Source organism: Phragmites australis, chromosome 13 (assembly GCF_958298935.1).
Source record: "Phragmites australis chromosome 13, lpPhrAust1.1, whole genome shotgun sequence".
Classification (NCBI taxonomy): Eukaryota; Viridiplantae; Streptophyta; class Magnoliopsida; order Poales; family Poaceae; genus Phragmites; species Phragmites australis.
In genome coordinates this window covers 9,860,681-9,888,222 of record NC_084933.1, presented here as the reverse complement: position 1 = coordinate 9,888,222, position 27,542 = coordinate 9,860,681, and the positions used below count along the sequence as shown (strand labels likewise).

General features: G+C 41.6%; 1 protein-coding gene and 2 pseudogenes across 1 annotated transcript; 2 read left to right on the top strand and 1 right to left on the bottom strand.

Annotated features, from left to right (window-relative positions):
- Nucleotides 1-1,069: 1,069 nt before the first annotated feature.
- LOC133889404 (uncharacterized) lies at nt 1,070-25,574 on the bottom strand (annotated as a pseudogene).
- LOC133888291 (uncharacterized) lies at nt 17,011-18,826 on the top strand. Its single transcript, XM_062328478.1, has 2 exons — nt 17,011-18,034; nt 18,107-18,826. The coding sequence occupies exons 1-2, from the start codon at nt 17,513-17,515 to the stop codon at nt 18,824-18,826; spliced, it is 1,242 nt and encodes a 413-aa protein (XP_062184462.1). The 5' UTR covers nt 17,011-17,512.
- LOC133888290 (uncharacterized) lies at nt 19,029-20,827 on the top strand (annotated as a pseudogene).
- Nucleotides 25,575-27,542: the final 1,968 nt, after the last annotated feature.

Below are 27,542 nucleotides of genomic sequence, written 5' to 3'. Positions count from 1 at the left end.
GAATAATTGGTTCACGAAGCCTCCCATCACCCAGGGCTTCTTTCAGTTGCCTAAGGCCCCATAACCTACGTAACATACACAAGTTGATGCATCCACTCCGACGGCTACGCCTCGCCATAGGACTCCACCCAACACCTTGTCCTATCCGACGGACCAGATCCGTTGTTGTGGTACAAGAGGGCCCAACAAGAGGGCAAAAGGAGGATGTGGCCCTTGATCTACCTATTTTATGTTATTTGTATTGCTACATTTGAGTACTCTGTATAGTACTTGTTGTACTATATTTATGTTAATTGCATCACTACGGTTGATGATTCTGTTTAGAACTTCTACTCCTTTGTATTGATGTTATTTGTACCCTACTCTTTGTATGTTTGTGCATGCGACAATCGTTTCTCTCTTCAAAAAATTTCTCCACAAAAATATTTAATTTCTACGAAAACCAAAATTCAGTGCATTATCGACGAGCCACACGCCAACAGCAATCATGTCGGCATATGGGCTGCCGATAGGATCCCTATCGACATATGGGCTGTCAATAGGATTCTTGTCATCACTAGTAAGGGGTCATATCGGCATCCGCATTACCGACTAGTCTAGTTGGCACGAGACTATACTAATAGAGTTAACAATCGGCAAGAGAAATGGCGACAAGGGGCCTATCGGCATCTCGTCTACTGATAGGTACCCTATCGATAAGCGAAATGCCAACAGGGTACTACTTCTGCAATGTTTTAAAAATGGATATTATTTTTGCAATTTTCCCTTATTTAATATTATTTAAAAATCCAAAACAAGTTGTGCTAGAAACAACTAGAAATCATGTTCAGAAAAGGTTTTATAACTTCAGTTTAAATGGACATGACTATTAAACTATAGCTGCCCTGCCTTGGGGCTCCAAGTCATTACTTCCAGCAAAGCTTTTCAACAGCTTACAAGACAATGTTGTGAAAGAAAGAAAGAAGGGTACTAGACCAATTAAACTATAGCCAAGAAACCATTTTATGTTGCTTATAGAAGAATTCAATGTTGTGACAAACAGGTCCTTATTATCTTATCTAATCCATTATTAATCATTTCTCTGTCAAGTCAATGAATGAACAAACGTTCTAGTCAAATTGCCAAATGAAAAATTAAATGTAAACCTAGATAATACCTGGCGATCAAATTCAACATTATGGACCGCATAAACTTCATTAGTAACTGAAATGTCTTTGCAAAGGAGGCAGTTAAACCATCTATCTGTAGTATTAGTATACTCTTCATCGTCCTATTCAAATGCTGAACGGTTAGTTCAGTGTTTGCTAGGTTGAAGTCTAGTTATGTTAACCATATAAGCTACCTCCTCTCCATTAGGTAGGTCCTCCCCATCTTCCACTAGCAATGTGTCTTCACTCAATAAGGCATGTAACTTGCTATTATCACCATCCTTGGAAGCCTGTATAAGAGTATCCCCGGTTGTGCATTGCGCAAAAGTCTTACCGGTCGAAATTGATCACATATTAACATAAAATGAATAGCCAATATATGACAAAATATAACATTACCCTTGATAATTATTTACTGGTTCTCCTTTTCTAAAAGGTTTACTTCTTAAGTACTTTTATGTCCATGGAACAACACATACTAGGTCAATTATAGTTATACATAACAAATGTAGAATTATAAATACAAAAACCATATAACCATCAACAAGCTTGAAAAACTTAAGGTCATACCGATCTCCACCAACTGATTTGTTTGCTAAAATCTTGAGGACACTACTTGCCATAATGCTCATGTAAAGCCCTAATTTAAACAGCTTGAGATATACACTATATACCCATACCACCATACTTTAATCCAACCGAAGTGGTGGTTTATTATTTGGAGGGAGGAGAGGAGGGGGATGGTGACCATGGAGTTCGCTGGTGGCTTGGGTTTAGGCGCAGGGAGGCAACAGCGTGAGAAAGAGGGTGAGGGTCGATCAGGCGTCAGGCGCCTAGACATAAAAAAGAAGGGTTTCCCTTCTAATTCTTGCTTATCTCTTTATTTATGATTTGCCTCTCTTTATATAGAGAGGCTAACTTAATCCCTAAGTAATCTATTATAATTTGGAAATTTCTGAAAAGCCCTAATCTACTTAACGTCCAAGAAACGGCGTGGACCCGTCTGCTGCTACAGTACACACGGTACATCCTCCGTGTGTTTCTCTTGAACACTAGGGGCTCTTGTAGCGAAAATACCCCTATTATATCATGATTGTGATTTTAGTGATTAATAACAATATAGTCATTGGGACTAACATGTTTATCAAGAATATATGTTAGTAGGTCTCATGTATGCAATACATAAAAAAACCACCACAGTCGAGACAAAGTTTGATTGAATTAGAAAAGTCCCAGGAAAATTTATCCCACTAGAAGGTCTAGTGTAGAGGAGTTTGCAATCCTCGGAGCATTGTGTCCAAAGGCTGATAGCCTCACCGAATAGTCCGATGAAAAGGACATGAACTCACCGGAGGATTTTGTCTAGAGGCAAAGTGAAGATGAATGATTTCACCGGAAGGTCTAGTGCCCTGTGTGTTGAACTCACTAAAGTATTTCTGAAAAAAGGGGAGAAGGCTGAGGACCTCATCGGATAGTCCGATGATCTGCACTGGGTAACATCAAAGTATTTCCTGCAGAGAAGAATCCAAGTGCAGCAGACTGAAGATCAACCAACCGGATGGTTCGGTGCTTGGTTTGTGCACAACGTATTATAGCACAGAGTATTTCTTGGAGAGGCTACTGCAAGTGTTGAAGAATGAAGAACAACCCACCAGAAGGTCCGGTGCTCTGAAGATCAAGACAACGGAGCATTTCTTGCAGAGAAGAAGTAGCGTGGTCTGGCTCAAGATAACTCACCAGAAGGTCCGATGATGGATTTGAAGGCACACCGGAGTGTCCGGTGTTCATAGAGGCATTGAGCGGACTTCCAATCGCTAGTTTTTGAGGTTGTACTCATCGGATAATCCGGTGTTAGTACTACTGTTCTTACTAGATCATCCGGTGTTAATAGGTTTTCTAAGCTATTGGAAAAACGGCTAGTTGGCAAGTTTGAGGCTATAAATACCCCTCCATTCAGTCATTTAAAGGTGTGACATGCTGCTGGAGTCTAGAGGAAGCCATACACACTTGAGAAGACATCCAAGCCACCAAAGTGTTTAAAGTGATTATCCATTATAATTAAGCACAAGATTAGAGAGTGTTTAGTGCTTATAAGCCTAGAGTGAGTTGTAGCTAGGTACTGCAGCTTCAAGAAGAGATCAAGGAGTGATCCTAGCTTGTACCGAGTGGTACGTCGGTGCCTTGGAGTCTTTGTGACTCTCCGGTATCTTAGGCCTTGGTGGCTCAAGCTTGTTGACCCTCTGACTTGGTGTGAAGTGGCGGCAGGACACGTGTACGAGGATGTGAAGGCCCTTGCCTTGGTGGCTCAAGCTCTAAAGTAATCACGGTGGCAAGTGACCAAAAGAGAGACTAGTGGTGAGACTTTGCCTTATTGGCTTGGTGGCTCATCGTGCTTGAGACCATATCTTGGTGACTGGTAGCTTAAGAGCCATGATCGGAAGAGACTTGGAGACCGGGAGCATATCCTTTTTGGAGCTCCAACATGGACTAGGGGTGGCATTCATGCCATCGATACCACGAGATAAAAATCTTTTGTGCCGAGTTTATCTCTTTACCTTATTTGTATTTTCGCATTTACATACTTGCAATTTACCTTGATAGAGTCAGTTGCAAATCCTATTGAGCGGTAGAGTAGACACACTTGATAAACCTAGAGCACATTTAGATAGAAATTGAGATAAGTTTATCTTGTGAAGTTTTTGGAGCCATTAGTTTCTAAGTGTCCTTCACCCTCTCTCCCCCCTCTTAGGACGTCAATGTTCCTCACAACTGTCATAATAACAGGTTCTGCGAAAAGGAAGGCTCCGGTCATACCCTCCGTAGATTTTGGAGAAGCAGATGAGATGGCGCCGTGCGTGTTGGAGACGATGTCGTGGAGGACACCGTCGATGCTGGCAGAGGACTCGTCATCGGTTACACCTAGGGAGACATGGGCAGCACCGCCTGGCGTCGAGATAAGGTGGAAGACCGGTGTAGAGGGAATACCGATGTTTGACGTGTAGGTGATGTTGTAGAAGTGTTCACCTGCCAGTGGTCATCGAGAAGCTTTGTTCATGACCTCCAATGAAGCTGCTGATGACGGGAGGATGGCATCTAGTAGGATGATGGTTGTCGGCGGTGAAGTAGATCATCATTGTTGGTATAGGCATACGAGGCTTGTGGTCGTCGTGGTAGGGGTACAAAATATCAAGCATCTCCTTTGAATTCCATGGAGTGACAAAGATGGCGAACGACTCATCGACACATTGTCGGCATTCACGGTGAAATTCCTCAAGTTGCCTGCAAATATCCGCCATGAGGGTGCAGGATCAGATCCAAGTGGAGCATGAAGATTGGAGGAAATCGGAGCGCCATGGGTACTGTTCACAGGCGGAACAACGGTAAGGGTATTGTTCACACAATGAACAGTACCACGTTTGTCGTTGTTGAGGTTGATGCAGTCCTTCACGATCACATCTGTGTATGTAGATCTTGAGTTGACTGCAAGATCGATCCATCCGATGAAATCCATGACTTTAGAGTGGTCTCTGATACCAGATGTAGTGGTGGTTGATTATTTGGAGGGAGGAGAGGAGGGGGATGGCGACCATAGAGTTCACTGATGGCTATAGTGGGCGGTGGCTAGGATTTGGGCGCAGGGAGGCGGTGACATGAGAGAGAGAGGACGAGGGTTGGCCAGGCGCCAAACGCCTGGACGCAAGAAGAAAGATTTTTCTTCTAATTCTGGCTTATCTCTTTATTGATAATTGGAATAAATCTATTTTACTCCCTCGAACTATCACGTTTGTCCGGATAACCCCTGAACTTTTAAACCGTCCATTTTACTCCCCCAAACTATCAATACTGTCCATTTTACCCCCCCCCCTCGAAGTGGTTTTCTCGGTGGTTTTGATGATGTGGTGCCAGTTTCGCCACGTGGCAGTCCTAGTCAGCATGCCCAGTCAGCGTGATGACATGAGTGTTGCGCAGTAATTCGATTTTTCTTTAGAAAAATAATTCATAAAATAGATTATTCTGAAAAATAGGTTTTATGTTTAGAAAAAATTCAAAAAATAAAATAATTTAGATAAATTTTTTAATATATTTTTAGCTCTATTTTTATTTTTGTAAATATTATTTAATGTTTTTCTAGTGTAAAAATTATTCCAAAAATGTTAGAATAAATGTTTTAATTTGGAAAATAGTTTTGAAAAATAGATTAATTCTGATAAAGTTTTAAAATATTTTCTTTGATAAAATAAATGCTTTTAATATGTTATGTTGTATATGAAATTAGTTTTAATTCTACAAAAAATAGGTTTAATTTCAGAAAAATAGTTTCGTCATTTTTAGTCGTAGTTTTCGTGTCATTTCTAGCCATTTAAAATTAGTTTAGCCGTACTTTTTGAACACATTTTGGGCACATTTGAGCACATTTTGAGCACATTTGGTCATATTTTAGTCACATTTTGGTCACATTTGGATATATTTTGGACACATTTGGGCCCATTTTAAACAATTTTGAGCACATTTTTGATAATTTTTGCTAAATTTGGATATATTTTGGACACATTTTGGCACTTTTTAGGCATATTTGGCCACATTTAGACACATTTTAGCCATATTTGGGCACATTTTGGCACATTTTGAGCATATTTTGGGTATATTTTGGGCACATTTGGACAAAAAATACCCAAATATGCCAAAATATACCCAAATGTGCTTAAATATGTCCAAAATATGGCCAAATGTGCCCAAGTATGGTCAAAATATGACCAAAATATATCTAAATGCGCTAAAAATGTGCCAAATATGACCGAAATGTGTCTAAATATAACCCAAATATGGCCAAATATGATCAAAATGTGTCCAAATGGGACCAAAATATGGTTAATGTGCCCAAAATGTGCTTAAATGTGCCCAAAATGTACCAAAAATGTGCTAAATGTGCTCAAATATGCCCAAAATATGCACAAAAGTACGAATAAACGAATTTTAGCTAGAAACGACGTGAAACTACGACTAAAAACGATAAAAACTTTTTTTCTGAATTTAAACCTAATTTTTCTAGAATTAAAACTAATTGTATATGCAATAAAACATATTAAAAGCATTTATTTTATCAAATAAAATATCTTTAAACTTTATCATAATTAATATTTTTTTAAACTATTTTCCAAATTAAAACATTTATTCTAACATTTTTGGAATAATTTTTTACACTAGAAAAAATTAAATATTATTTACAGAAATAAAAACAGAGCTAAAAACATATTAAATATTTTTTTGGATTTTTTTAAACATAAAACCTATTTTCGGAATAATCTATTTTCATGAATTATTTTTCTAAAGAAAAATCGAATTACTACGTAACGCTGGTGTCAGCATGCTGACTAGGACTACCACTGACGAAACCATCACCACGTCATCAAAACCACCGAGAAAAATCACTCTGAGGGGTAAAATAGACGGTATCGATAGTTTGAGAGAGTACAATATACGGTTTAAAAGTTTAAGAGTTATCCGGATAAACGTGATAGTAAAATAGACTTATTTCTTAATAATTTGTCTCTCTATATAAAGAGACCAACTTCATCTCTAAGTAATCTATTATAATTTAGAAAGCTCAAAAAAAAAATCATAATCTACTTAATGATCGAGGAACGATGTGAAACCGACTGATGCTACAGTACACATGGTATTGTTCATATGTGTAAGCAGTATTTATAAGTGGAATTTTAGACGGACCAGTCTTATTGGGCCATGGACTATCTTGACCCATGACACCAACCCAATAAGTTCAAGCTTCTTGCATTATATTTGTCTGAAAACACAGAAGCTAACGGACTGTGACAACAGTGCTCACGAATGTTAGAGCAAAACAGGTTACAGAAGCTAACGGACTGCTAACAGCATGTGTACTGTTGGATGCAAAGTATTATTCCTCAAAATTGGAAATGTGCTGAATTTTTCATACTAAAATTTTGCACGTGTATATCGAACAGTTGCCCTGTAGTCTGTATTACAGTAGTAACTTAGCGGGGGCATTGGTGAGAATTCCCTAACTATTGCATATTCTGTAACTCCCTCCGATCAAAAATAGCTTTTAAAATATTTGGTTTGGAAACATGAAAATTATGTGTATAGATTAGTCTTGAATAGTATTTTTATAATATCATAAAATTTTAGGATTCCATAAATATGTTCTAATATAAAATAGTGGTCAAAACTACATGTTAGAGACCGTGTCATGTCTAAAACATCAAGTATTTATAATCAGAGGGAGTAGAATGAAACGCCAAAGTTATAAAACTATCAACAAAAAAGACTGAGTATAGGTGAGAGCATGTTATATATCCATGCAAAGTTTCTAGATCAAACTCAATTACATTTGTGAGTTATAAAAATGCAAATGCTTAGTGATGAATGCAAAATAATTGTTCACTAAGTATTTGACATTTCATATCTTTCAATGAAATTGAGTTGTCTTGAAACTTTGCATAGGTCAAGAGAAAACCCTCTCCTATGTGGTCATAATTCTTTGAGAACTTTTAAATACTTCCACACCTGACAGACATTTACAAAGTTTAGGCCGTTTTCACCATATATGTCTGTCGGAGGATGAACTCCTATCGCAGGGATCCCGAGAGACCCCTTTTTAGAGATTCGGCCGGGGGATGATCCTGGACAAGCTTGTTTGGGAAATAAGCGGGAACGGAAATAAATGCAGTGGCTGGTGGGAGATGATCGTCCTAGTGCGAGAAAGATTGGTGCACCGGGGTTTAGACAGGTTCGGGGCGCACGGAGGCGTAACACCCTACTCCTGTGTGAGTGCTATATTTATCCTTGAAGGGAATTCTTCAAGGATGTATCTGGTTACAGGGGAGAGCCGTTTACAGAGAGCTTGAGGCTCTCGTGTTCTAGCTCGGCTTGAGCTGGTTCGAGCGTGGGCGTTGTCGGGCTTTTTTGCCTTGTTTACCTTGTTCTTCGGTCTGTCTCCAGAGAGCCTCTTTTTTTCCTTGAGTTCTCCATCCTTTCCTTTTATAGGCGCGCCGACCTCGACTTATCCAGAATGGGAAAGAGGGGGCGCGAATACCAAGGCGCCATGGAGAAAGGCGTCATCATTCCGTCTTGGCGAAGTGACAGGGGCGGTGGAAAAATACGGCGCGCATCCGACCACCCGCCACTGTGGATGTCCACCGGCGCCATTAAGGGGGCCTACCGGGCAGCCTCAGAGGTGCCCGGTGCGCCCACCCTGTCTTGTTCTTCTGCCAGGGCAGGGTGGCAGGCGGAGCGCTTCGATTCTGGCAACGTTATCCCGAGGCACCCGGATGAAACGGGACGGGACCCGTGCATTAAATGGATCCACGCCCCCTCGCCAGTGCATGGCAGGGTCTGACACTAGGGCGTGGGCTGCTGAGAATGTCAGGATGTCAGGATGTCAGGCCGTGCGTGCCTATTAAATGCGGCATTGGGCCCTTGACTGGCTGACACCTCGACGATGGGACCCCTTGGGTCGTCAGACGATCTTGCGCGAACCTTCGGGGAACCGAGTCCTCGGGGGCTGCCACGTGCAGCCCCGAGCACTCTCTCCCGAGCACTCCGGTGAGACCTTCGGGGAACCGAGTCCTCGGGGGCTGCCATGTGCAGCCCCGAGCACTCTCTCCCGAGCACTTGGGTGAGACCTTCGGGGAACCGAGTCCTCGGGGGCTGCCACGTGCAGCCCCGAGCACTCTCTCCCGAGCACTTGGGTGAGACCTTCGGGGAACCGAGTCCTCGGGGGCTGCCACGTGCAGCCCCGAGCACTCTCTCCCGAGCACTTGGGTGAGACCTTCGGGGAACCGAGTCCTCGAGGGCTGCCACGTGCAGCCCCGAGCACTCTCTCCCGAGCGGTGTTTTGGATCATCGGGGGACTACAGTACTCGGGGGTAAGTGAGAACCCTTCCGAGCACTTCCTTCCCGGTATTTGGGCTCTGCGGATCATCGGGGAACTGGGGTGCTCGGGAACCAGAGGCGGCGGCCCCGAGCACCTTCTCCCGGGACTTAGCTTCTTCTTATCTTGCAGGGTGGACCTTGCGGGATGGTGACATGTGGCGGATGGCCGGCCCGGTCTCGGGACTCAGGGACCCCTGGTTCCGAATACACCGACAATGTCCATCTTTAACGTGTTCATTTAGCATTCATATCTGAATATATAGTGGTTTAGAATACTCCCTGTGTTTTTAATATAGTGCCCAAAGGTTTTATGCACACCGACCACTGTGTAAGGTGGCACAAAGCTAGCTAAGAAAAGAAAAGTCAGACTCAGCTACTTTAAGTAAAAATGATGAAATAATTAACTTCTTTACTAAAAACAATAATGTAATGGTTAGAAGGGGGATCAAGTAAATGGTTGATGGTGGTTTCGGCATTGTATTGCAAACTGAACCTGTGGGAAGTGGGCCATATGTTTATCAGCCACCATATTTACTGAAAGCTATATATGCACTGCCATTCCTAATATATACATCAGAACTGAGTGAAACTACCTGAAACTGGTACAACAGAGTAATTTTTCGAATTTGACACAAAATTACAGCCAATCAGCCATAAAATTGCTGCCAATCTAGAAATGGTGTAGCATGCTTCGTTTTTCTCTTTAAAGTCAACTAACATAGTAACGCAATCATTTAATTTCGTGTGGAAATCAAAATAAGGGTTTTATGTAGTTATGCCATGCAGTAATGTTCGATTAAGTTCAGGCTGCACTCTTTGCTGGTTGTGCACTTGGACATGGCAATCAAAATATGAGTTTGCGCAGCAGCCAAGAAATCATTCAGCAATTTTAAGAAACTAAAGTGAATACAATGAATACAAAATCAAGCGGTACAAAGAAGAAGTTAAATTGTAAAGCAAATTCAGGGAAAAAATTTAGTAGATGAACTGAATATTAGCCAATAGTTCTTTGCAACTCAGAAGCGATGAACTGCATCCATATCGCCATCTTAACTCTTAAGATTGCAACTTTTATTGTTTAGGGGTACAAACTGAAATATCCCAGAGTTGGCCTTCGCCCACAGGTTGCAACCTTACGCAATTTAAACAAACGTTACAGAATCGCAACTTGACCGAATCACTCAAATATGTCATTCGTTTGAATAACGCAACAATGGGCCATAAGAAAATGTACGGTTGTAAAGATAGAATCGGAGAAATAGACAGATCGATATAATTGAACTGCCTCCTCCTTCCTTCTCGCACATCCGGCCCAAATCTCTACAATCCAAGAAGCAAGCATGAACCTCACAATTCCATGATCAAATACCGCAAGCTCCCTACAAGAACAACGGATGCAGCTACCTTCACGAGCATGAGCGCGTCGAAGATCTCCCACTCTAGTGACACGGCCCTGAGGATGCGCTTGATCTGGGGCGGGGGAAACCTGGTGAGGTCCATGCCCCACTGCATGGCACGTCGGGCCTTCCACTTCAGTGTTAAGAACCTGCTATTCAGATTCCTGGAAAGATTGATTACTGAATACAACTATTAGAAATCAATAAAACATATAGCTGGATCTAAGAGGGAGAGGAAGAAATGGAGTTCTAGAACCCTAAGAACGACTACGGTAGAACAACAGAAATGATCACCATGTCTTCTTCCATTACCGGCCACCTGTTGTAACACTCAGGTGAAACCATGTAGTAACTCAAGTAGTTACAATTACCAGCTGTCTTTAGTGAAAATAGACGATGGTTAACAATAGTTAAACTACTGGCTCAGCTAAAGATTGCTAGCTGTTGGATTACAGAAGAATGTTTCTCATCGAATGGAGCGAAGTCGACCGTGTTTATTCCCAGCTGCCGACTTCACTCCTTGGCTCCGCCTTAGCTAGAAGTTATCTGACGAAATAGAAGATATCTAAAGGAAGCTGCAGGTTGAGGTCCTAACAGTTCCCCCAGCTTGACAGAATCCTTGTCCTCAAGGATTGAAGCTAGGAAATGATGCCTGGATGAATTTGGCATCCTCCCAGGTTGCTTCAACTTGAGTCATACCTTCCCAGTGCACTAGCCACTGAGCTACTACCTCACCATTCATTGGTATGATTCACCTCTAGTATTGCTCTTGGTTCAGTTTTATTTTTTCCTTCTGGTGTCACCATAGGCAATCCTGGTAGGGGTACAGCTTGCTTACCAAGGTGTCTTTTAAGTTGACTTATGTGAAAAACAGGGTGAATCCCAGCTTGATCAGGTAACTGTAGTCTATATGCCACTTGTCCGATTCTCTCAGTAACCATGAAAGGACCATAGAACTTAGCTCTCAATTTCAGAGACCCTCTTAGCCCAAAAGCATTTTGACGATAAGGCTGCCTTTTTAAGTATACCATGTCTCCAACTTCTAATGTTCTCTCGGTCCTCTTGTTGCCAGCATAAAGCTTCATTCTTTCTTGTGCTTTGGTCAGATTTGCTCTCACTTGTTGCAGCATTCTCTCCTACTCCTCTATGGTTATCTTTGCCTCCTAAAAAATGTTGCATGGAATTGACAGTTCACCAATTTGTGGTGGATGGTAACCATATAAGGTTGAAAGGGTGTGATCTGCAAGGAAGTGTGAAAACTGGGGTTATACCACCACTCAGCCATTGTCAACCAAGGAGTCCATTCTCTTGGTTCCTAAAATACCATACTCCTCAGGTATGCCTCAAGGCATTGATTTACTCTCTTGGTCTGACCGTCACTCTATGGATGGTAGGGTGTACTGAACCGAAGAGAGACTTTGAGAGCTTTGAATACCTCCTGGAACAACTTACTAGTGAAAATTCGATCCCTATCAGTAATTATAGCAATAGGCATCCCATGCAACTCGAAGATATTATCCATAAAGATTTGAACCACTTGTTGCATTGTATATGGATGAGAGAGTGTCAAAAGGTGAGCATATTTTGTGAGTCTGTCAACCACCACTAAAATAATATCCTTCCCCTTTGATTTTGGTAATCCTTCTATAAAGTCCATAGATATATGTGTCCAGGCCACTTGAGGAATTTCCAATGGGTTCAGTAAACCTGGGATATGAATGTTTTCAAATCTGTTAATCTGACAAATAGGACATTCAGAGACCAATTTCTTCACAGCTTCTTTCAACTTGGGCCAATAGAATAGTTTCTTCAGTCTATGGTATGTAGTTCTCCTTCCTGAGTGTCCCCCAAAAGCTGATGCATGGAAGGATTTCTGCAAGATCTGCCTTGTGTTACTACTGGAACCCGCATATAGCCTACCCTTATACCTGATCAAGCCTGCTACTGATGAGTATCCTTCTAGTGGAAAGTCTTGATGTTGCAACATTGTTAGGATTGTTGACATGTCTCATCCTCCAAATAGCTTTCCTTGATGCCTTCCACCCATTCTGACAGGACAATAGTAATAGCTTGGCACTCAATCACAAAACTAATGTTTTCCCCTTTTCTTGATATAGCATCAGTAGCCCTATTCTCCTTTCCCTTCATGTACTCTACTTTATAATCATATTCTATCAACTTAAGCAGTAGCTTATGTTGTATCCCTTCAGTTAATCTTTGAATTGTAATGTACTTAAGACTTTCTTGATCTGTCCTAACTATCACAGTGCTCCCCAATAAATAGTGTTTCCACTTCCTAAGACACTCCAAAATAGCCATTGCCTCCTTCTCATATATGAATTTGGCAGATGCTTGAGGACCCAGAGTCTTACTAAAATAAGCTATTGGTTGTCCGTCTTGCATTAGTACTCCTTCCAATCTTGATCCACTAGCATCTGTCTCCTATATGAATGGCTTGGAAAAGTTTGGAAGTGCTAAAACTGGGAAGGTGGTCATGACTCTCTTCAGTTGTTCAAAGGCTTGTGTACGCTTCTCCTCCCATTCAAAAGAGCCCTTTTTCAGCAAGTCAAAAAGAGGCCTGCAAATATTGCCATAGCCCTCTACAAACCTTCTGTAATACCCAGTGAGCCCGAGGAACCCTCTTAGTTTGGTCACTGTGCCTGGTTGTGGCCAATTGAGTATGTCTTGTATTTTGTTTAGATCAGTTAACACACCTTTTCCAATTATAATATGCCTCAGGTACTCCACTCTATCTATGGCAAAAATGCACTTACTAGCTTTAGCATATAGCTTATGCCGTTTTAGAACCTCCAAAACACTCCTGAGATGCCCTTGATGTTCTCCCAAGTTTTTGCTGTATATTAGAATGTCATCAAAGAACACTAGTACAAATTTTCTCAGATACTCAGCAAAAATGGAATTCATAAGACTCTGAAAAGTGGCAAGAGCATTAGTCAGCCCAAATGGCATGACAGTATTGAAAGTGCCTAGAGGCAGGGTGAATAGGCTTTTTTGAAAATTAAAATTAATTAGCGGATTAAAAGTTATCGGATACTCCGGTGAAGGTCAGATACTCCGGTCAGTCCGGAGTCTCCGGTCTATACAGGATATCAAGAATAACTATGAATTAGAGCGAGCAGCTAGAATCTAAAGGTGATACTAAGTCTACTAGATATCATAAATCTTAAACAACAATAAATACTAGTAAGATGATCACTAAGACAATTTATATGTAAATTCTCAAATCCACACGATTAAGTAAATTGCACAAATAAGAACACAAGGGATTATCCCAGAGTTCGACCACCTCACAAAGAAGTGTCTACGTCTCCGTTGAGGAGCTCACAAAGAGCCGGGTCTTTTCCAATCCTATCCTCTTCTAGCGACCACAAAGATCAAGCTAGAATTTCCTTACTCAATTTGAAGTCGATTACAAACTTCCCTTGGCACTCCACAAAGGTTGGGTGCTCTACAGGCGAAGCCTTGCCATCTAGAAGCACAAAGCTTCAAGAGAAAAGATCACAACGAATGCTTGATGAAGAACTCAATGCTCAAGTGCCTTAATCTCACTCCACAAACACACTAAATTTTTGCAAAACTTAGCTCTAGAGGTGGTTGGAGGGATTTTGAATACTCTTGGAATGCTCTATGAGTGTAGAGTTTAGCAGCAACAGCAAGCCTTTAATGTCATAGGGTGTGGAAGTATATATAGCCCTCTCTCAAAAACTAGCTGTTACTGTTTTATCATACCTCACTGGGAGTATCCGGTGAACACCGAAGTATCCGGTCTCAATTCTAAAAACGGCGTCAGAACGGTCACAGAACGTGTTAGAACTAGCCGTTACAATTCTGTTAAGTTACCAGAGTCTCCGGTGAATACCGGAGTCTCCGATCCTGATAGGGCTATCACTCAGACTAAGTCCGGAGACTTGCCGGACCCTCCGGCTTCTCCAGGTAACGGAGTATCCGGTGAACACCGAAGACTCTGATCCTTTTATCAAAAGAATAAATATTAACCGAGCCACCCTTGCCAGAGTCTCCCTCGGAGACTCCGGTAAAAACATTTTCTCCTACCGGAGTATCCGGTGAACACCAGAGACTCTGGTTTTTTTCAACAAAAAATAAATGCCTAACCGATCGACTTCTGGCGGAGTCTCCCTTGGAGACTCTGGCCTTAAAACTCACCAACTACCGGAGTATCAGGTGAACACCGGAGACTCCGGACAATTAAAAATAAAACAGAACCGAGCACCCTTTGCCGGAGTCTGACTCGGAGACTCCGGACTAAATACTGAGTACCGGAGTATCCGGTGAACACCGGAGACTCCGGACTCAGTGAACTTCTGACTAACATCCCAGTGTCCGTGGGTGAGTGTGTCTCTCAATTTATTGGTTCTAAAGGATATCTTGAGCATTGAGATACTAAACAAGTAATCAAATGCAACCCTCTTAATAGAGCGGCTATCCTAGACTCAATTTCAAAGAATAGAGAAATTTAAATCCTATTGAGTACTCCTAGTTGCTTCTCCTTTCTTTTTGAAGGGCGTCAAACGTCATATGTCTTCTCAAATTAGACTTAAGACCTGTTCATGACTTAGATAAACATATTAGATCATTAATCGTTTTGTCATCAATAAGCTAAAACCCACTTAGAGGGCCTAGATGCACTTTCAAGTATACTCATAATGCCCCAAATGAGTTCTAAAAGCTGATCTTAGATCAATTTTGATCTTGATTATAACTTGATCTTAGATCAATTTTTGAGAAAATGCTAGCTCCATGTAACTCATCCATAGCATCCTCTATGAGGGGCATAGGAAACTTGTTCTTGATAGTTTGAGAGTTCAACTCCCTATAATCAGTGCACAACCTCCAAGATCCATCCTTCTTTCTTGCCATCACTATAGGATATGAGTATGGGCTGGTTCTTGGTCTAATCTCTCCTGCTTTGATCATCTTAGCTATGATTTCCTCCATGGCATTCTTCTGATGGTGTGGAACTCTATAGGGTCTCAAGTTTGGGGGCTCAGCCCCGGGTTTCAAAAGGTCTTTTGTGATCACAATCCCTCTTAGGAGGAAGCCCTTTGGGGTTCATAAAAGTTAGCATATTCCTTCAGTAATCCTTCAATTTCAATGGGTAATTGGACTGGTTTGTCCTCCTCTTTCTCTTTTATCAACTCTATTTGTATCATACACCCCAAGACTCCTTTTCTCAGCATCTTCTGCAGATTATGAGCATTTATCATATACTTATGTCTAGGATTTGTATGATCCTTTAAATGGACAGACCTTCATCCCTTGTTGATGGTAAGAGCCCTCTTTGTAAATCCAGTCCTATAGGGCTAAATCCATATATCCAATCAGCCCCTAATATCACATCATAGCTTTTGAGTTTCAACAATTGAAAAGATTCCTTGAACTGATTGTCTTGGATTTTGTAGGTTACACTCTCTACTCTAACATTAGTGAACAGTTCTCCCCCACCGGCCACTGCTACCTTTTTAGGGCTCCTTTGGGTGCCCCAAACCCCGTCGGGATCCCGGTCCAATCCCTGGGGGCAATTTGGCCCGTGATTTTAGTCCCCTGTCAAACCTTGGAGGCCTTTTGGATGTCGAGCAGGCCAAAATTTCCACGGGCCATTCCAGCCCAATCCACATCGATCCACGGGGAGAGAAAAATACTTCTCTCGACTCATGACTTCCTCTCCCCGTCGCCCCTCTGCTCGCTTGACTCGAGGACCACCAGGTGCTAGGGTTTCGGGCGACGGTGGCCGTGTCCTCCACTACCGGCGCACCCGAGTCCCCCCCTCCCCTCCGCCGCAGACGCCCCTCACCTCCCCACGCCGACGGCGAACCGGACGGTCCCCAAGATCTCCACTCCGCCGGACCTCCCACGCCGTGCATCCCCACGCCGGTGACGAACCGGACTGCCCCCAAGGTCTCCTCTGCACCGGACCTCCCCACGCCGACCTCGCCTCCACGTCGACCTCATGGGTGAGAGCCAAGGTGAGCGCCCCTTTGCACTGGTTCTCTCGTTTCCATTTCGATTCCTCCGAATCCATCCACCACCCCAAGATTTTGTTTGTTCGTGGTCTTCTTTTGCCCTAGGCGTAGCATTTTTTTAGATAATCTCCTGCAGTGTCTGGAGTTCTTCATAGGCATGTCTGCAGCGAACTTAGCATATAATATTGTAGCCTGGATGTAGCTTGCAGTGAAGCTGGTTGGGGTTGGTGACAAAATATTTTGGAGAATAAGCTTAGTCCCATTATGGAGGTATTTACCACTAATTTGACCCAATTTCAAAGTTTGAAAAATATGGTCATTTGAAAAACAGGATGATTATTAGTCCAATTCACAGTTATGACCTTCATTATTAGTCCAATTCACAGTTATGATCTTCATTATTAGTCCAATTCACAGTTATGATCTTCATTATTAGTCCAATTCACAGTTATGATCTTCATTATTAGTCCAATTCACAGTTAGAGTGCCATATACTACTCATATAGGTGGAGAGTAGTATATATCAAATCTAACCATTTTTTTTTACAACCGGATGTAATTGTCATTCATTACTTCCCTGATTGATATATAAACTTAAAGCTGTTGTAGATTGCAAGTGAAGTGATATTTCAGATTTACATGCTGTAGAACTGGCCTTACTCTGCAGATAATTACATATGCATTGTTCTTATTCCTTTGGTTGCTTATGCTGAATTGTTGACGGCACTGTTAAATTTCTGGTCTCCTTTCCACAAAGCTCTGGCTTCTAGGATGCTTGGCCTGTTTTAGGTTGCAGTATGGTTATGCCAGCATTTTCTTACCTCACTGTCGACTGTGAAGCAAGTAGCACTCTAGTTCTTCTATAAAAAATCTACTTTTCAAGATTATATGCTAAGTTCGCTGGTCTTTACACGTAGTTTCTTGTCATTTTACATGCAGTTTCATGTCATTTTACACGCAGTTTCATGTAAATATCATTTTATTATCTAAGTCTTATCTGGACCAACAAATCATTGATAATATATCTAAGTCTTATCCTATCTGCTAGATAATGGGCTCTAGGAATGAGATTATGGAATATAGGAAGGAGAGAATTGGGAAATTCATGCAGATGGAAGAAGAGGATGATGAACTATTTTTTGTAATTGTTCCTGCCATACTTCAAGGTCTAAATGATGAAAAAAGGCCAGTACATACTTCACAATATACTGGTGCTAAAAAGATGAAAGAAATTCTTAAGGAGCATGAGAGTTGGTGTAGGTCAGAGTTCCGCATGGAGCCGGAGATATTTAAGGCTACATCAAATTATCTTAGGCGGGAGGGTCTACTTCGTGACACACGTGGTGTTAGAGTTGAGGAGCAACTGAGAATGTTTATGTTCATGATCTCGCACAATGCTAGCAATGAAAGGATGCAAAAGGCATTTCAACATAGTGGTGAAATGATCCACAGGCACATAAAGGTATTTTTTGATATAATTCCTACTCTCACCCACAAATTCCTGAAGCTTCCTAGTTCCAACCAAACTCACCCCAAGATTGTATTGGACCCTCGATTTTGGCCATTCTTTAAGGTGAGCCATATACCTTAGATCCATCAATTTCCCCAACCTTTTTTTTGTCTTAAGTTTGTATTGTTTATGCAGAATTGCATTGGTGCCATCAACGGCACCCATGTCCCAATCACTATTGCAGAAGATAAAGCCCCCCCCCCCTCGTATAGGAATAGGAAAGGCACACTATCGCAGAATGTGATGGTAGTGTGCGACTTCAATTTAAACTTCACATTTATCTCATGCGGGTGGGAAGGGTCTGCATCAGATGCTGGAGTCCTTAGGTCAGCTATTACCATGGGGTTTCACGTGCCAGAGGGCAAATTCTATCTTGTAGATGGTGGGTATGCAAACACACCATCATTCCTCGTGCCTTATCGTGGAGTTCAGTACCACCTCAGTGAGTTTAGAAGGCGGCGCTCATCCCAAAGAAGGGAATATGCAGATCACAAGGAGCTATTCAACCACCGCCATGCAATTCTCAGAAACCATATTGAGAGGGCTATTGGGGTTCTAAAGAAGCGGTTTCAAATTCTGAAAGTGGGTACACATCATCCCATAGAATCTCAGCTAAAGATTCCAGCTGCAGCAGCGGTATTTCATAACATAATTAGAGGCCTAAATGGAGATGAGGATTGGTTGGATCACCAACCTACTTATATCCCACAAATTGATTATGTTGATCTGCCAGAGGGAGATGACAACTATCAAAATGATGTGGAGTCAATGAGCTTACAAATTGATGATGGGACTGTTCTTCGAGATCAAATTGCTATGCAGATGTGGGACCAATACAATCAAAACCGGGCATGACAAGCAATATTAGTATGCATAAGAAACTTGCTTGCTGTAGAAGTTGTATTAATTAAAGCTAATGGATGTAATTTACTGCTTTTATCTAATAATTACTTTCATGCACTGCTGTAGAAGTTGTATTAGTTATGTATTTCTAGTTTTGGTACATGCTTCATTCTTATACAATTAGTTCATTTTAATGTTTTTCTTAAGTATAGCTATGTCTAAAGAAGGGTCAAGAGCTTCCTGGAACTTCACTTATGAGAAAGGACTTGCTGATCTACTCCATTAGCACAATCATGAAAAGTTCAGGGGCCAAAATGGCTGGGTAACAGAAGGTTGGAGAAGCATTGTCAAGAAGTTCAACGAAAAGTTTCCATCAGCTGGGTTTACAAAAAGCCAGATACAAGAAAAGGAGAAGGAACTCAAAGGCAGCTACAAGGTAATTCGTGATGCGCGGAAGCAAAGTGGTACAAGTTGGAATGCTTCTATGTGCATGATCAATGCTGAACCATACATCTGGGATAAACTTATTGTTATAAGACCGTCCCCTTTGCCTCTGTTAATAGTATTATTGCTGGTTTGATTTGATCTTACTAACAATTTTCTTTTTGCATTCAATAGGACTTTCCAAAGGTGAGGAAATTTCATACAAAACCCTTCCCTTTGTATGAAAGCTTGACACAATTGTATGAAGGTAATTTATCCTCTCTGTTGGTCTGTGTTTTTTGCTTTGTACTGAAGTACATTCCCTTCCCTTTGTATGAAAGCTGCCTTTTCTCTGTTTCTTGTTTCTACATCAAGTTTGAGGAGAGTAGTTGTTCACTGGGCAACACAAAACGAGCACTCTAGTAGGATTTCCAAGGAAAATAGATGGATAGAAAAGAAATCAAATTATGATGCATATGTATAGTATAAAACTAAAAGGTGAAAAGGGAAAATGATGTTACTTTGAATTCTTGTAGTCACCAGCTCATGCTAGTGGTACATGTGAACACGGTTTTTTTATTCCTTTCTGCACAGGCATATCTGTCAAATGATAGTAAACAGTTTCTTCAGAAACAAAAGAAGCATATATATGTCTGTCTGTCAGAGTAAGAAAATAACAAGATCATTCATTCATATCTAAACAATACTAATCAAACCCATAATCTAATGTCATCAGAGAATTAAAATTACATTACAGGAGAAAGTCGATCATACCAACCAAAAATAGTTTTTATTCCCTAGACTTGACCTGCCAGCCAAGGCCCAAGACCAGCAGGAGTACTAGTATTTGTTAAGTAACTGCCTTGGCCGACTCCAACCGTGCCTCAAAACACTGTACTGGCATCCTTGTAGCATATTTGCCCATCGGGGTTTGCCATTCAATCAAGAATCCCCTTAAATTGGATTGTTTTGTCGTTAATTTGGTTGAGTTTGGAAATTGTTTGTACATGCATGTCTGAAAATGTAAAGTAATGAAGTAAAACAAAGTCTGCAATGGCTGAGATCCTTTCAGTGCTATTCTGAAAATAGCTGCAACAGATGTGTATTGTGACTGGAACGAAAACGACAGTACTAAAAGTGCTTACAAGGCGACATGATTGTTTCACCTTATAATCGGAAAGCTTGACAAATACAAGTCTGGGTAATCATTGTGTTGAATGAAAAGAGCAATGAAAAAGATACAATACATAGGATTTGCCTGTATAGTGAGACATGTGTATCAAGGGATATTGTTTCTACCTTTTAGTTTCTACCATGTCTAAGACATCATGTATGCATACAGATTTATCTAATATTGACTGTTATTTAGTGGCATATAAGTAATGTTCTCTAATGTTGTATCTCAGTTAACTTAGGTGCATTTATCCACTATGTAATAGGGAGCATTGCTACAAGTGATCTAAATTTCACATCAACTAAGCCAACTGAGCAGCAGCCACCGCCACCAACAGAACATGTCAACCTAGATGATCCTAATGTTAGCTTGAACCCTTTCTTTGCAAATCTGGATGTGCAAAGGGCATCAAGTGATACCATGGATGATGAAGTAGAAAATACCACTTCATCTTGTTCTGGACAGAAAGGAGATGACCATGGAAAAAAGAGAAAGCAAAGTCAAGTTGCCGGTGTTCTACAAGACTATGTCAACTTTAGGAAGAAGCAAACTAAAAAATTTATGGATGAACTTAATGAAACAACAAAGCCGAAAGATGACTATTCCATCAAGAACTGTCTTGCTCTTCTAGAATCAATTGAAGAACTTTCAGATGAGGAAAAGGCAATGGCAACAAGTATCTTCAAGTATGAGCTGAATAGATAAATTCATCAATTTCAAGAACCCAAGAGTTCGTCTACTGTGGGTTAAAGGTGAAATTGCTCCCAAGGTATGCACTTTGCATTTTTTTGTTTGCCTGATACCGGAACTAAACATCAATGCTATTGTTTTTTTTTTTGTTTGCCTGGTACTGTAGCTTAACAACAATTTTGCTGCAATTTTTTTTTGTGCCATCATTCATTAATTTGCAAAGATATAGTTAGATCATATCTTATTTTGCTGTATTTTCTAATGACTTGTCAATCTACTGCCCAGGGTTAAGCTTCTTCCTGCCACACCTATAGAAGATTTTCGTAATGCGAGGAAGGATCATAATAACACCTATGGAAAATCTACGGATACCACCATTGCTTCATCATTCTGTTTTGTATCTGGATACTAGTATTGTGAGAAGAGAACCTTGTCAGTGTAGCACTCTGATGAGAGGGGACTTTGTTCTAATGGGAGGGTTAAGTTAGGGATATGGATTGCTTGTTCCATCAGTCTGAACCTTGTCATCTTGTGATTTTGGTGACCCTATCTAGCATAATTGACTTGAGCTCATTTGTGATTGCTTGTTTCATTTTCTGATTGCTTGTTTCATCTTGTTTGATTTTAGTGACCCTATCTAGCATAATTGACTTGCGAGATGCTATATTTGTGCTTATAGCGCATTTCCTTTTGATGGAATGCAGCTCAGAAAGCGTGGAAGGGACCCATGTGTCATGGAAATCTTTGTTTTTTTCTGATTTTTTTTGAATTTTTTTGATTGGCCGGGATTTTTATCCATGTGTCTCCCAAACAATGACTAGGAACTTTTCCCAAGCGGGGTTTTTATCCCTTGCTGGGAGGGGGGTGTCATTGGCACAAGCAAAATCCCCTTTGGGGTTTAATTCCATGTGGTTTTTGCTCCCTGGCATCCAAACAAGCCCTTAGTGTGTGTGTACCCCAATTTGAATCCTCCCTTGATATCAAATTCATAGTCTATGAAGGTATTTGTGCTCCCACTATCTACTAGGGCAACTACCTTTCTCCCATTGATGTTCAGTAGCAAGGAAAAAGTTAGTGGCCCAGTGGTGCCATTCACTGCATGAATGGATATTTGCATCAGCTGACCTCCTTCCTCAGTCAATTGTGACCTAGCTGGGCTATCTGCTATAGTCGGGCATTCAGCTTCAGAGGGTGCTTCTGTGTCTGGTGATTCTATAAAAACTTCCTTCTCATCCAGTGATATGCTCATCAAACGTTCTGTGATCATATCTTCATTTCCTTCTTCCATTGCCAAAGCCAATATCCTTTTTCTCATTCTGCAATTATTTTGAGGTGTCCAAGGTTCTTGGCAAAACCAACATTTTTTTCCTCTTCCTTGTTAGTTCTCCTTCCATTATCACTTGACCCTCCATTGGAAGTATTACCCCCTGATGTGGCATTGCTTCTTAGAGTCATCAAAGTCCTTCTAAATGTGACTGATTGTTCCATATGCTTGGCATACCAATATGCCTCAATCAAACTTCTAGGCTAATGACAAGTGACCTGATGCTTGATACTACCCTTCAAACCCCCAATGAAACGGCTCAAAACTAATGATTCTTGTAAATATGGATGATCCTTTTTAAGTAAGGCTACACACTCCTCAAACTTGTCAATATAGGTGGCTACATAGCTTGTCTGTTGTAAGGTCCGAAACTTAGAAATTACTTCATGCACACCCAGTTCTGAGAATCTATCCATCATCATTATTCCTATTTGCTGCCAGTTGAGTTGTTGCCAGGGATAGTCCAATCCATTAAACCAATTATTTGCTCTCCCCATGAAATGAGATGTGGCCAAATTAACCCACTGGTCTGGTGTTGTGCCTGACACTTCAAAGAACCTTTTGCAAAGCCTAATCTAGTTCAAAGGTGAGTCTCCACTGAAAAGAGGCAATTCAAGTCTTGGTCCCTTAAAACAAGCTTTTGCATATGGTTGCACATTCCTATCTTGATGGATAAACCCTTCTCTACTATTATCCCTCACATGTACCCCAGGAAGGAATCTATGTGATCCTGCATTTCCCATCATGTTACCAGGATGTTCCCCAATTCTATAAGGATTGAACCCATTGTGATTCACATTACTGTAATTGAATCTATGATTTGTAGGTTGTTCTAATATATGAGAAGTTCTAACATAGCTGGAGGATATAGGAAAAGCAACTGGGTCTATCAACTGATGGTGTTGATAGTGATTCTATCTCTAATTCATGGCACCGGCACTCACTACAGCATCCACACGATCCATCACAGGTAGGACAGGTATAACGGGAGGCACCGAATTTACCTGTTCTTTAGAAGTTCCCATGGGATTTCCCCAGGCGTGTTCTTCTCCAACCTTCTCTTTGGTGAGTGACACAAGCAACCTCTTGATCTCAGACATCTCCTCCTTCAGGTTCATCAGCTTCCCCAAATCACCTTTGATCTACAAGATCTCCTGCTTCCACCTTTCTTCACCTCCTGACCCCATCTCTACTACTGATTTTTGTCCTCTCGTTCTTACCATACACTTGATTCCGCAGGTCAATTCAGATTGACTCCTCACTATAAGCCTCGGGAATAAGATCTACCGTCACCACGGAATTGAGATTGGTGAGGGGATTTTACAAGTGGATGAACCACCAACCTTTACCAGCCACAACTCAGTTTCACCCATCACCAGATTTGCAACCCGTTGATGGTTCAGGGATTTTACGAGGCAAACTGCGAGCAGCTGCTCCAACCCACACTTGTACGAGTCCGATCTCCGATTGTCCAAGGAAAGATGTGAGCTCTGATACCCTTGCCAAGAACCTGCTGTTCAGATTCCTGGAAGGATCGATTACAACTATTAGAAATCGATAAAACATATAGCTGGATCTAAGAGGGAGAGGAGGAAATGGAGTTCTAGAACCCTAATAATGACTACGGTAGAACAACAGAAATGATCGCCATGTCTTCTTCCAATACCGGCCACCTATTATAACACTCAGGTGAAACCATGTAGTAACTCAAGTAGTTATAGTTACCAGTTGTCTTTAGCGAAAATAGACCGTGGTTAACAGTAATTAAACTACCCATTTAGCTAAACATTGTTGACAATTGGATTACAGAAGAATGTTTCTCATGGAATGGAGTGAAGTCGACCGCGTTTATTCCTAGCTGCAGGCTTCACTCCTTGGCTCTGCCGTAGGTAGAAGTTATCTGATGAAATAGAAGATATCTAAAGGAAGCTGCAGGTTGAGGTCCTAATATTCAGCTCATTGCGGCTCTTCCTAAAGGGCACGGAGGTGTCGTCTCTGACGTCTTGATCACTGGTGTCCTTGGCGTCAGAGGGCAAGGGGCCAGTGGAGCGAAGGGCGCACAGGTGGCGGAGGGCGAGCGAGGTGAACTTGAGGGAGGACAGGAGGCAGGTCGGCTTGAGGGAGAGGAGGAGCGGGCGACGCTGCAGCAAGGCGGCGGCCGCACCATGGCATTGGAGTGCTCCATCCAACAGATAGGGTTTAGGCCCAATTGGATAGGCTGCGGCTTCAGAGCTTTTGCTAGCTGAGAAAATGGTTGTGGCTGTTGAATTTTGGTTGTTGAAATTCACAATAAACTTTTAACTTCTCAGCATACCAAAAGCCAGAAAAACTCATATCAGCCTACTTCTCAGCTTTTAGTTCATTTCAGGCACATGCGCTTCCTCAGTTAGTCAAAATCTACCAAAAGCCGAGGCCAAAAGGCATCCGCTTGGATAGCTTCTGGCGTTTTTTAGTATAAAGCCATTTTTAAGCCTATCCAAACAGGGGGTTAACATCTCTGCTGAGGATTTGGACAAGCTAAAGCTAGTTTTTGTTCATCTTTTGTTGCTGGGAAAAGGAGGATTTTGGAGAAAATTTGTCGTATTCAAGTTAAAGGAATTCAAATTCATTTAAGGCCTCCTTTGGCTCCCTACCGCTTTGTTTTTAATTCAAACTGGTAGCAACTACATGTTCAAATATCTTTTGACTTCCTCTTTTTGTTTTTCTTCACGATAATAGAGCCTCTCTAGTTTGAGCCAAAGGGAACCTAGCCAGCAGCAAACAAGCATACACATCAAAGAAGTCAACTTTGTGTGTCAAAACCCAAAATCGCACTCCTAACATGGTTTGAACTAAGCTGAATAAAATATCCGTTTTGAATTTCTACACATGGCCATTGCCATGTGGTCGTTGCCTCAACCGTTGCTTCCTTTTCTTGCTCCTCTACGTATAAGAAGTTCATGAAAATTTCATTTACACATTTTCCACCCCAATAATTTGGCTCCAACCATGGAGAACTCAACCGCACTAAGTTTTCACAAATTTACTGAACTCTTCAAACTCAAGTTCAGATCCTCGAAAACCAAAGAACCAGTAGCACCATGGTTTCCCCCATCCCATTTTTCTATAATTTTCCTACCCTCCAATTTGGCCTCAATTTTCATCTCCATTACCCACAAAATTTCAATTTATTTGGAATTCACACCGGTTACCAACAATTCCCAACTTTCAGCCTATCGTGGTGTTCCTTTCAATTGCAAATTCATGGATGGCTTGTGTTTCATCATCACCTTTGGTTTAGCAATCTTCTTCCGAGTTGCTAGTTGTAGTGGTTCAAGAGCTCACGAATCAGGTTATCCAATCTCCGCCTCAGTCCTCCACATCAACAACTTGGATTCTCACATTCTCCCCTAATTCTCAAAACAGTGTATACTACCAAATCCGTATTGGCTTGTGCATCAACAATCCGATATAATCATCTCAAAACCCAATTTGGTGGGAGTCATAGCTGCATTTGTTTGGGAGGGTTAGGGAATTGAGGAAAGATGATGAGGCGGACAACTTCACAGTAGCAACACAAAATGAGGACAGAGAGAGGAGAAATTTTCTAGTTGATTGTGGACCTTCTTTCACTTTGGAGCATGCTAAAGTGAATCTAACTTTCCTGCGTCACTTTGACTCTACACTAGGGTTGCTCACTCTTCTTGACTTGTTACGCCAATATGTATAAATTAGACCATACTTTATGAATATATTTTTAAAGATAAATTTGTTCAAATATTTTTTAATGTGTTTCACTATTAACGGTGATGTTTAGGGTCAATGTATCAATATGTATAAATTAGACCATACGTGAAACATTTGAGTCGATGTTGCTGCCATGTCCATTGTTAACGGTGATGTTTAGGTTTTAGGTTCCGAAGTTGGGTAAGGGTTGCGCTTAAGAAGGAAGGCTTGGGCGACATGTCAGCATGACAGAGCGACGTGCAGTGCGAAGCAAGATGACGAGGTGCCCACCAGTCGTGGAGGCGGAGGACCGACGATTGGAGGTGCATATGGTGGGGGAGGCAAAGCACGAGTGGGTTAGCGATGGAGGGCGGTGTGAGAGAGCTGATCTAGATGGTGGGAGGAGGGCAGGGCGAAAGAGTAGGACTTAGAGAGACACAAGAAACGGGCACACCAAGAGCTCCTTTGGAATGTAGGACTGTAAAAATGCAAGAATAGGAAAAATACAAGAATATGATAGGAATTAAGGCGGAAGACCGAGGGTACCAAAACACAATAATTCTACAATGTTGTTGTTTGGATGAGTTGTAGAAAAAAACACAGGAATGGTTATGATTAGAAGAGAAATGGAGGGTGAATGTTAAATTTTTGTGGTTAATCATTATTATGCAGGTCAATCACTTGTATATAATTATTTTGCAGGTCAATCACTGGCTAATGACAAGCTTTGCCTCGGGCATACACGAAGTAACGAGCAAAAATGAGGTCAGAGTGGATGGTGGATTTCCTACAAAATTCATTTGAAACCGTAGGCTGTGAATAGTTTTTGGAGCAAGAGTTCGTCTTGCTCCAGCAAATAAGGCGAGAATTTCTTCTAAGGAGGAGACTCAAGCTTGGAGATGAAGTTTGAGAGGAAGGAACACCATAAGTATATTAATGGTAGGAAAATGGATCGATATGGGGGGAGTATCACAGGTTTGCTGTGATTAGTGCTCTGTGTCCGTCCTCCTGCCCAGAGGACCATGGCCTCCTATTTATAGGGACATGCGTAGCTTGACGTACAAGTTATCATAATGTACAAATATCCGGGATCTGACTAAATTACTGAGCCTTATCCTGGAAGACTACTTTATATCCTGTCGGGAGATAAATATCCATTGTGGTAATTATCGTGGTGCCTGCCCCCTGAAGGGGGTGAGCCGGCTGCCAATTGTGGTCCGGCGCCGCACCGCCAGGGGTGTTAGGATAGGTACCATCATGCTGGGGTGTCAGAGCGGGGTCCACTAGCCTAGGCATTAAATGCCGGTCACTTCCTCGCAAGCAAAGTACGACTAGTCCTTGCTTTTTGGCACATCTTTCCTAAGGACTAATGCGTCACCCAGTAACCTCCGGGAGGCCACCCCGGGCAGCCC